This window comes from Anneissia japonica, unplaced genomic scaffold (genome assembly GCF_011630105.1).
Source record: "Anneissia japonica isolate Jap-2015-1 unplaced genomic scaffold, ASM1163010v1 scaffold287726_len2788222_cov184, whole genome shotgun sequence".
In the NCBI taxonomy this organism is placed as follows: Eukaryota; Metazoa; Echinodermata; class Crinoidea; order Comatulida; family Comatulidae; genus Anneissia; species Anneissia japonica.
This window is the reverse complement of record NW_022705125.1, coordinates 565,569-577,584: the sequence shown is the minus strand read 5'-3', so window position 1 is coordinate 577,584 and position 12,016 is coordinate 565,569. Positions and strand designations below refer to the sequence as shown.

At 34.8% G+C, this 12,016-nt stretch overlaps 1 protein-coding gene across 1 annotated transcript in view; it reads left to right on the top strand.

Moving 5' to 3' along the window:
- Positions 1-5,084: 5,084 nt before the first annotated feature.
- LOC117105361 (GTPase HRas) overlaps positions 5,085-12,016 on the top strand; it is a 31,689-nt gene continuing 24,757 nt past the window's right edge. The window contains exons 1-2 of the mRNA XM_033246487.1: positions 5,085-5,307; positions 8,538-8,586. Coding sequence (XP_033102378.1) covers positions 5,277-5,307; positions 8,538-8,586 — 80 coding nt within the window. The 5' untranslated portion in view covers positions 5,085-5,276. The remainder of the gene's footprint in view (positions 5,308-8,537; positions 8,587-12,016) is intronic.

The window sequence follows — 12,016 nt, the reverse complement described above, 5'->3', positions numbered from 1 at the left end:
AAAAAGATTTTTTAATATAGGCCTATATATTTTGTTAATACACATCTGGAATAACATAGAGAGCAGTTGACTATACACAGACAGGTAAAAAATTTGCACTAAGTGCTCAACTCTGCGAGATAAGCACTTTTGTGCAAAAAGTGACAATGTTGAAAAGTTAAATCAAAATGTTTTTTTTTTTTTTTTTTTTTATGAGAGATAGAATTTATCGAACATTTATCTATAAAAACAAGATTAATATTGTAGAAATCGTATTTCTAAAGATGCATATAATTCATTTTTCATTTGGTAGACAATAAATATTCAGTAAGATATATTGAAAACGATTATTAATTCTGAAATGTGCATCAAATCTCAGTTATTATTAATCAGTATGTATTTTGTTATAAAGTCTTAAATAATAATTTCGAATTTAGGCCTAGTTTATAACAAATAATTGTAATTAAAATGTAGGTTCTCATGATGTCAGATGACGTATTAAATATGATGCTATATTTTGGGCTCTGACTTAATTTAACGATGGTCCTGTCAGTAGTAATGACAATATTTTGTGCTTTTTTTAGCCATGTAGTAAAATAGTACTATTATTTTCAGTGTAAAAAATGAGAGTTAAGATGAACTAGTAGAAGAAGAAGAAGAAGAGGTAGAAGAAGAATAGCTTTTTTTTTTGTTTTATAATAATAAATTTGTTAGGTATTGATTATGCAATGAGGTTTTTTTTTTTTTTCATATCTTTCGGTGTGATTTAAACATGCCAATTGACCCATTAAACACAAAAACTGCTCTGGCTTCGGGGGCTTCGCCCCCGACCCCACCGTGACCCTTAGGCAGGCCCCTGGACCCCACGTCCAGAGAACCCCCCCTTGAAATGACCTGGCTACGGGCCTGCGTATGATGACGACGGTAAATTAATTGATGTCGGCCCTTCGGCACAAATATAGACACGAATGATTCTTTAAATGCGTAGGGTGTCTCAATACCGAGGTTTACATGTGTTACAAAAATAGTTTTTTATTATCTACACTAACATTGAGGTATAACTAAACGTGAATTTGACCGCATTACGCCTCACATCATTAATAAATTGTTGGAACACTCAGCAATCACTGTCACATTTGCTATTCAACGGACTTTGTGACGTCGTTTAACATTTATCTGGCATTTAAGAATGAACGTGATTGGTGACGCTGATGACGGAATTATCTCATCGTTTGACTCTTTAATGACGCAATTCGCGAATCAGTTTAATTTCAATATTTGACAAGAAAAAATATATCATATTAGTTCATGAAATTCAAATTTCACTGTAACATATGTTTCATTGACCCCGTAATGCTGTACTTAACTCACTAAAGCCAGTAATCCATCCCGGGCGCTAAATCCAGAGCGGGTGCTCATCAGGGTGTGCTGAGCTGATCTTAGGTTTCTCGAGCGAATAACCACTTAAGAGAAATATAAGTGACCTACTTGTTACTTTGGTGTGTTCTATCACGGAAATATTTTATTGATGGGTGAAATTTCTGAACTAAACTAATCGATGAATCTTGTTTTCAGGCGGAGTTGTTTTCGTGAGCAAATGTATTCATCATTGATCGATTGACTGATTGATTGGTTGATTCATTTATTCATCTTTATTCATTTTCATTTATTCATTCATTCATTCATTCATTTCGTTCGTTCAATCATTCATTCTTCCAATCATCATTCATTCATTCATTCAAAAGTTGTATTGACAATACTGTCAGTGAAACTTAAAAGTAAAATGATCGAAACAGAAGTTAAATTGAATTAATTATGCAACGTAAACATAATAATAATTATGAAATTATAAAAACATTTGAAATAAAATGCACTCACCAACATTGCATTTTTATCATTAAAAGCGCCGCGGCTTTCAGGCACAATTTTTTTTTCCGGCAACATGGACTACCGGTACGTGACCGGTAATCGGCCGACGCACTTCGCCGAACGGACCATTTTCGTTCCATTGCCACATTCTAAAACTGTGATGAGTGATTCCTCCTTCATACTTAGTGGGATTATATCAGTTGCACACAAGGTCGTATCCTGGCGGACAACGGACACTTACCGGCGTAACGAAGATCCCTTTAGGGGCGCCGGGGACTCCTTGGTGGGGGTTTGGGACCGTTCCGGCGTTTTTTAGCGTTCTATTTTGGCTTAAAATGTTATATTCGTTAGTAAAAAAAAATTAATTTGCTGGAGGCCCCTTGAGTCCCCGGGGCCCCTGGCTTTAGTCAGTGAGAGCTCATAGCCGTTACGCCACTGATACGGAATGATACAGTATTGTCTTAGCGCCCCATTTTATCAAAGTATTAATAACTTCACATTTGTTTTCTTGAGGTCAGATATCATGTCTATGGAGGTTTTTGTATGATCGGAAAGAAATGCAAGAAAAGAAAGAGGGAAGAGGAGGGAGAAGGAGGGGAAAGAGAGTGTTTATCCAGTCCCCGACCGAGTTACATTTTCTCACAATTCACATTGGCGTCGGGAAAATTAAAAAAAAATTTCTAGAGCTACCTTTTCAGGGCCCGTGAGCTGATTTTTTTTGTTACAGTAAGAAACTTGTAAGTCGGGAAAGCTAATTTCCCACCATCTAGGAATCAACATTTTCTCGGGGGGGGGGGGGGGGGGGGTTCTTGGGGTTCATTGATTCATGGAAAAAGAATACTTATGCAACGTATGTATACCGGTACACACATAACTGGCCTATTTACTGTAATAAGAAGGAAAAAGTTTACCTGACCGTTTTCAAGAGGGGAACTTCCTTGAATTTTGAAGTACTTAAAATTAATTAAAAGACACCTAGCTGAAAAGTCGGGAAAGCTCATTTCCCGCCATCTAGGAATCAAAATTTTTCCTGGGTTGACCCCGCCCCACTAATTTGAACCCAGTTCCCCCACCCCCTCCGATTCATATTCCATTCATCTTACTAGGTCCCCCACTTTGAAAAACGTTACTTCTTCGAAATTCAAGTCCTCCTCTTGAAGAAGGTCAGGCAATTTTTCTCATTCTTAAGCTCAGACATAGGAAATATATTATTTTATTTCAACAATATTGAGTACAGTATTTGGATGAGTAGTCTTTCCTCCAATGATCGATGAACCGATAGGCCTGAAGAACGCACTTTCGTTTCGTACATAAATTAACTTTTAATTAATTGAAGGCTAGTTGGGCTAGGCCTACATACGATCTGCCAACCTATGATTAGGTGGTAGATCATGCGTTTTTTTAAAAGCCAGGACCCAGTAGTATTTTGTAACGTTTCTTCACAGAGGGGGTTCGAGAACTCGGGGCTTCGTTAGAAGTTCAATTCCAACTTTTCGCATTGGGCACAAGCCTAGAATAACTCTAGTTCTAATAATTGATCATCATTAAACATTCATTCGTACAATTAATGTTAAATCCAAATTATTTAAAAAAAAATGTATAATGTATAATCTAAATTAAATTTTAATGTGTATTTATTATAGTTTTAACATTATTGATGTTTACCAGTACTTAAAATACATTTATTATTAATTTGCATTTTATCGTTAAAACGATTATTATGTTATACAGTATTATGATTATGTAGGCATAAGAAGTTCGAACGTGTATTTTTTTAGATGAGTACTTGATTAGCAAGGACACAGCCTTGCTGCAAAACAACTTTTTAATTTCTGTTGAGTTAAGTTTAACCGTGAATAAAGAATAAATATTATTATTATTATTATTATTATTATTATTATTATTATTATTATTATTATTATTATTATTACAATATATAGAGCACAGGTGGGCAAAGTGTGGCCCGACAGTGATTTTTTGCGGCCCACGAAAATGAATTAAAAACCCTATGTGTGCGGCCCGCCAACCACCTTTGGTTAGAAAAACCCTGTTTGTTTTTTCGTCCAGATGCCTATTAGGCCTATCTGTAAAATATAATATTAAAGCTGAGCAAAAACCCTACAAAAAAGTGTATGAAGATTTTTGGAAGCGCACTGGATCGAAGTTTGGGTGCGGCCCTCGGTGTTAAATTAAAAAAAAACTACTTTGGCCCTCCGACCAATTTTTATGCCCACCCCTGATAGAGATAACTCTAAACTGTCTTGCCGTAATGCTAGGCGCCAGTGGGCCTCGTCGGGCAAATCTTGGCGCCACCCCTGGAAATTAAAACCGCGTTAAACTGCGATCGCACTAGAGATGTGTATAAGAGGGGTCACTTAGAGTGCAAACTTTAGTAGATAAATGTTTATAGATGTTGGTAGTCAGAAAATATAACAGGAAGCTGTCTTGTAATAACAGTGACATGGCCTTTAATCCCCAACCTTTGGGAGGAGACACTCTCACCCATTTATTCCTCGTTTAAGTTATTGTGATCTACACAATAGAACTTCCCTGGCCCTTTCTCTGGACCCCCCCCCCCCTGAAAATGTCTGGATCCGCCCCAGATATGGTGAACCGAAACCTACTGAATAAACAGTTAAAGCAAAGTGCTACTTTTGCTTTTTACTTTTCTAAGACGAGACTTTTTACACCTTATAATAATTTAATTTATTTTTTAAAGATCGTCAGAGGGCGGCGGAAAAAATAAGAATAAAATTTTTGCTTTCTTATTCAGAAAATGGTTTGCCAAAGAAACATGCAGACGGAGGAGAAAATGAAGTAGTGTAGATTTCCATTCTTCGTGGCGGCAGGGGGTGCGCTAATTGGCCAAAAATAAAATTTTATTTTCATTCTAAATCATTATTATTGGCGGGCAGCAGTTCATTTATATTTTTTTTTCTGCTTTTATTTTTGATAGTTACTGTAAAAAATATGCAATAAATGCCTGGGAAAAACGCTCAGAATTAAAAAAGACTGAGTTAATTGGAAAATGGTTTAAACCTAATGTATTGTTGCTTTATTCAAACGGAGGCGCTTATTCAAGCGAGTACGGTAACTACATTCTGTGAGCACATAGAGAGATAGAAGCTATGGTGTAGCTGCTAGCTCTAGAAATAAAATAGAGGGCGCTGTTACAGTTACCAAATCGTGCTATTTTTAGGCAGCGAGCATTCACCTTATAAAAGGGCGTCGTTCCTTCATTGAGTTGTGTCATGCGTGGTTCATGGTGCAAGCGTACTGGAGTTTGGAGATAGTAGTGGAGATACTGTGTTTAGATTCGTTTGTTAACAGCTTATAAACTTTTTTCTGAGGACGGAACAACACACGATAATATTTTTATTTGGTTATTTATGCAATACTGAAAATATTTGGCCCTAAAGGACCATACAATGACGGAATATAAGCTGGTTGTTGTAGGAGGTAAGCTTGGCCCAATTGGCAAAAAGAAACTAAATTTGCTGTGTCTCCCTCGTCTCTGTAGCGGTCAGCGGGCGTCCACCTACCTAGAAACTCGTGTTTACAAATCTATTGTGTGGGCCTGAAGCTTAACTAGTTGTGACTCACAGGGTGTATATGTGTTCATAATAGCTTACTGTTCCAATATTTGAGAAATGCATTATAACGCTACTTCCCGAGACCAAATAAATGTTAAATTATCTAGCTAAAGAGGTTTTTCCAAGCATGATTCTTTTGTTAGGCTAGGCCTAGCCTAGACCCCTAACTAGGCATAGGCCCCTGCCTAGGCTAAGCCAAGGATTGGCCAGGCTAGACAGTGGCCAAGCCTAGCTAGGCCTAGCTACAATATACAGCAGTCTCCATTGTTTAAATAAGATTTTATTTTTACAAATGTAGGGACATCGCAGCACTCGTATATTCGTACCCCATGATTTTAAAGTTGCCAAATTGCACAAAATGTCCAATTAATCACTCTTATTATGTAGGCCTGCTACAGCAGTCCAGTAAAAATTTGTTTGTTTATCCAAATATCATGACACTAGCAAAATATTTTAAAGTTTTAACCTTCTTGGTTCTCATCTTCATGATCATTGGTTGTTTATGCTACAGCAGGCTCTGTATATGTAAAGTAGCCTCTAAGCCTATGTTAAATGGGTTTGCAGAATTACCAGAATCTTTATATACTATATATGCAACTTCAACAATATATTTGATGTCTACAGGTTTAATGCTAAATACAGTTAATTTTATGAAATTTCAATAATCGTTTCATTTGATACAACGTACCAAACTCCGTTATAACAAGAATTAAACTCTATTTTAGATGTATTTCTAAGTTGACAATCATTTTTGGATTAATTAGCACCAGACCAGGTGGTGGTAACATACACTGTAGACACATACTCAAGGTACATTAAGTGATGGTATGCATCAAAACTTGTTGGGCAATGTCAAGACTTTCTACACACTGTAGGGCATCCTGCTCACCAACACTAAGTTTAAGCTCACATTTGTTAATTATGTAAATGCTGAGCAACTTTAACATAGGCTTACCTCTTGCCAACAATAGGAAATATAGTATACAAATTAATCATACCACATGGGTAGTAAAGCAGGCACATCCATTAAACTGAAAGAATCTCAACCATCAAAATCATTATATACATACTAATTTCTCCATGGTACAACATAGATTCCACAAGTGTCTACATCGGGATCCTCTACATCTGATCCACTGTTCGGTAGAGTAACTGAAACAGCCTGGAATATTTTATGCGATCACTTTGAAAATTCAGATCACAACTTGTGACTTACTTACACTTGGTCGGCACCAAAGATTCACCATCCCAGTCTGAGCTGAAGGAAAACCAAGATTGCTGCTTTCATTTATCACTCTACTTGCCAGGCCCACTAGCCTACCAGGCTCATTTGTTTCTGCTTGAGCCTGCACCGATGCTATACCGTCATGTTAACTGCCTGTTTCACTTTTGAATGTAACAGTAATATAAATTGTTTGAATATACCAACCCACCTCTCTAGTCCAACAATTCAAAGTCTCATACTGAATTCACCATGAATTTATTTTTGTTGCTAATAATACTTGTTGTATTTTCGATACCCTGGTGGTAATCTGTCCACAGCATAGTATCATTCCAAACTGACTGAGCCAAATTTCCACTAACAAACACAATGTGTTTTAATAGTATGCAAAATACCTTGCAACAAAACAAACAAAAGGAGTTACATGGTAGGTAGTACAGTAAACTACTGTGGCAGCTTCACTACCCAATTGTGACATACAGTATTGCGCATTTTTAAATAGTTTTTGCATAAATTTAACAGAAAATTAGGTAGAAGGAAAAAAATTGTTACTGTGGCTGGCACATGCCATGCTATGCATGTCGAAGTGAATGAACCAGTCCATCTTTCTGTCAATGTGTTGCACCAAAAATAGATTCTTGTCATTTGATGTTTTTCTAAAAAATAAAGTTTAGTCATCCTTTGTTCTGAATGGAATAGTCCATTTTCTTTTCAAATTCAACAAATGAAAACATTGCATTTTAGGTGGAGGCATGCATTGGCATGAACAAAATGAATTAAAAAAAAAAAATGAATAAAAAATAATTGATTAATGGTCGACTTATAGAGCGCATTGTTGAGAACTAAATGAAAGTTTAAAAAATGATTAGTTTGCCATTAAATGGTGTGATTAGCAATGACAGATGATATTAAATCCACCAATCAAATTTAAAAAAAATCAAAATTGGTGGCCCTTCAAATAGTCACTTTTAGATCGTTTATCATGGACCATTATGACCAAGTTTGACAAATTTCTGATAAAAATGTTAGCTGAAAGCTGTTATGTAACATTGATTGTGACCTTGACCTTTGACTGTGATCCTTCAATATTTAATCACCCCTAGATCTTTTGTCTTGGAGTTTGAGAAGTTTCTGGTAAAACTGTTCACAGACAAACACACTAACAGACACACAAACCAACAAATACTAAGCAGGGGCGAAAACATCCTTGGCATAGGTAATACCTGTAATAATAAGAAAAGAAATTTAGTTTTAAGTTTTGTCTGTTAGGTATAGTAATAATATTTATTTGGCAATCATCAAGTACAATTTAAGCCCGGAGTGAGAATAGGCACAAGCCCAAACAGATACTGCACTCACTCCACCTTATACAAAAATGAACTGAACACCAATCAAGTTTTGTAATTATACAAAAACAAAAATATAAAAGCACTAAACAAAAAATTACAAACAAAATACAATAAAGTACAACTAATATTGTAATACTAGTAGTACAGTATGAATGTATTGTTTATTGAATAAGAAGACAGTAAAAATAATTTTCAATAATAATAATTCCAATAATTTTTATTCCAATATCAAACAATACAATTATCAGCAAAAGAAATACAAAGGTAGTAGATAAAGGAATAGGTTACAAAATAAGCAAGAAAAATGCTTTAAATATGTAACCCTGCAAAAAAAAAAAATAAAAAATAAAAAAATTTGGTTTTGCTATTTGGCTATTTATATAAGCCTCGATCTAACTTCAGTACAATGCAGTTACCTGTTTCCAAAATGCTGGTGGCCAATATAGAATCTAGTATTCTTTTCTTTTTGTTTCATTTTATATCATTGAGAATGTTATTATATATAAGTTTTCTTTCTTTCTTTAGCTGGAGGTGTTGGTAAAAGTGCACTTACTATACAGCTGATCCAGAACCAGTAAGTATTAGTGTAGTATCAAGTCGTAATAATTTAGGCTCACAAAGAAACAATTTCTCACACAACCATCTGTTCAAGTCCCATTGCCTGATGCAGCGCACTGACATTCTTTACCATACAGGCACCATACACTGAATAAATGTAAGGTTAATGGATAATAAAAGGAGTTGTAGCTTGGTGCTCAGCTGCTAAGTTCCAATCCTAGTTAAAAAAAAAAACTTAAAAAACTGTCCTATAATAACTTACACACTATTGAACCCTTTTCAAAAGCTTAAAAATTGTAACCTGCCAAGACAGTTAAGCACTGTACTACCAAAGCAATTTAGAGTGCATCATACTTTATTTAGTGAATAGGTATAATTACTGGGGAACATGCTATTAAAAAAAAAGTAATATCAAATTATTCTAAAGCGCTTCTATATGACGTCAGATGATGTAGCCATTGACCACAACACATACCTGTAGATCCAGGCCAGTTCCTCTCTGTTGTACAGCAAGCTAATATTAAATAAGAAAAGCGTAGAAGCATGGATTGTAACGTCTGAATTTGTTTAAGTGAGAAAATATCGTGCTGAACACATGTTACACCTCCTGCTTGACTTCTTTTTTTATTAGTAAAAACAATTCTAATTAGAACTGATACTGTAACATCTTCACATACACTATAATTTCTAAGCATTTGCATTTTAGTAGTTTAGGCAGAGACAGTGTTATGCTGGATCAAGGAACAACTTAGTATGTGCAGTGTTCTCCCAAAGCCGTCTTAGCCTTCAATTTTACCTGTAAAAAGAAACCCCCAACCAATCAGGCCAGACTTGGCCTGTATAATATGTTGATCTTTTTAAAGTTAAATTACTTAAGGATTTAGGGTATATGGACCAGTAAACATTTTACGATTGGGAGAACGCTGATGTGATTCAAAGATTTACTTACACCTTATTCACTTTCTACAGTACTAATACAATACCAGAAAAATGTTAATTCTTAAGCTTTCTTCATCTACTAAACCCATCACTAAAAATATAAACAAACCAAAGATAATTTCTTTTTGAAATTATATTCTTATTTATAATTTATGCTATTGTTATCATTTGCTGTTATAATTTGTTATTTTATTAAATCATAATTAAATAAGTGTTAAATTGTGGTTAATTATTGCTTAATTATTTTGTAGACATTTATTTGAATATTGTTTTTCTTTATGGAATTTTTGCAATTGTAAATTATGGCAATAACAATGCGACGGTTTAATCGGTACTGTAAGATACAGATCTCTGTTTCTGCTGGGGTTCTTGTTGATGATACTATATACTGTACCTTGTAACAAAAAAATTCACTTTGTTGAAATCATCAACTTGATATTAATGATATTTCTAGAAACGGTAGATAATGTAGCTGGTTGAAATTCAAGACAAGTTGACTTTTTTTTTCTGTAATCGACATCTTTGTTGATCAATAAAGATTTTGAATATTTTTTTTTCTGGGATAGATTCCTAATGACCCATTCCTCGTCAGATCAATGTTAATAATTAAGACATTAAAGCCCCCTAGGATGTATGACGACAGCTCAGGTAGATCTGTTAATTCCTGCATGTGTTACTTTCACTTAAAACTTGAATCAGTTTTATTCCGTATTCCAAACCACATACAGATTTTTATTCTGTACAGCATATAATAATAATACCTGTTAAGTCAGGCCAGACACCTGTAGTCGGCCAATCGGAGGCCAGTATAGAGATACAGGTGTTACAGTACAGTATATTAATTATGCATTGTTTTATAAAATGCTAAAAACATCAATAACTGTTCTACTGTATGATGAGAATGATATCAGCTAAAAGCGAAAAACTCTTTAGATAATTATTTTACTGATGAATCCAATCACTCGTTTAGGTTTTGAATTTCTACTTGTTACAGATTCTCTGAAATTTTGCAGCAGTATAGTAGCAGGAAATGTAAATAATCAGATCTAGCCTTAATATGTAGAGTATATTGATGATAATTCATCAATATGTAGCATACAGTAGGTCTAAGCCACACATAGGTCATTGAACCGTTGGTGCTATCAATAACTATGACATTAGGTGCACTGGAGTAGTGCTAATGTATTTCTTAATTACGCTCAGCATATGGAAGATCAATTACAAAGCTACAATAGAAAAAAATATGAAACATAATTATGAAATTGAAAATTGCTTCCTTCCGGTGAATCAAGAATTGTGCAAATGGTCTTAGAGCTACTGTGTAGTGGCCCCTTGGTTTAAAGTATACATTGCATATTAATGAATGGTACTGTACAACTACATACAATCGTATAAATTTAATGGTAATACTGTACAGTAGTAGAATATTTTTAGAGCGCCTTCCACAATAAAATTGTCGAAGGGTGCTGACTGACAGTATCTGGACTGCCAACATATTGAAAAACATAAAAAATAAAAATAAAATAAATTTAACAAAATAAGAGTTAAAAGGACTATATAGTTAATTTTAGTCTTAGGAATATTATCTTTGTATTGTATATTTGTACTAGGATTTGACCCCAGTACCTCAGGCATGGGGATTTCTATGATTTGACGTAATCCTCTTTATTTTGAGTGAACACCCTATGATTTTAATAAACCAGAAGCCCCTTGTCTTGTTTAAACCTATACTGACCATATAAGGGCGGTTCACCTAACCCCCACCAGGACATTTAAGTTCCCATGGGCTTTCATACTGTACTGTATGTGGCTTGCCATTAAGTCAAAACCAGTGTCAGTGACCAAAAATTAATTTTGAATAAAGTTGAAAGATGATGAGTCATTCACTGGAATCCAAACTTATAAGAAGTATTACAGCTTCTCTGTACTAAAGTATATATTACTGCCACATTCTTATGCTAACTACTCAGTTTAACAATTAGCGACAGTAGCCTACTGCAGTATAGGCTGGTTTTGGGATGGCAAGCCTCATACAGACAGGTGTACAGTAAATACTGGGCCTGACTGGCATTGGAAGACAAGCAAACACCAAGTTACAGCTCCACTCTTAATTGTACAATGGTTTTTCTCCAAAGTAATATAAAAGCATTTGAAAATGATTTAACCATAAAAATATATTAAGCATAAATTGTATTTATTTAAACAGTATTATTATTATTGCGGGCATGCAAAGTCAGCATGCAGTGGCGTTGAAAAAGAGTTTGTACATTTGGTTGAAGAAATAAATATCAATGAAGAAGAAACAAATTTAGTGAGGCAATCCAAGGTGAAGCTGTAAATGCCTAAAGCCAGGCTCTGAAGGAAAAAGTAATGTTTTGATACTGATTTTTCTAAGACATGAAAAGCATATTTGATGAAAAACTTTGGACAGTTAATGAGATACAGATTTTTGAATATTTAAAAACTGGGGAAAAGGTGGGGGGGGGGAGGGTGGTTACTGTACGGCC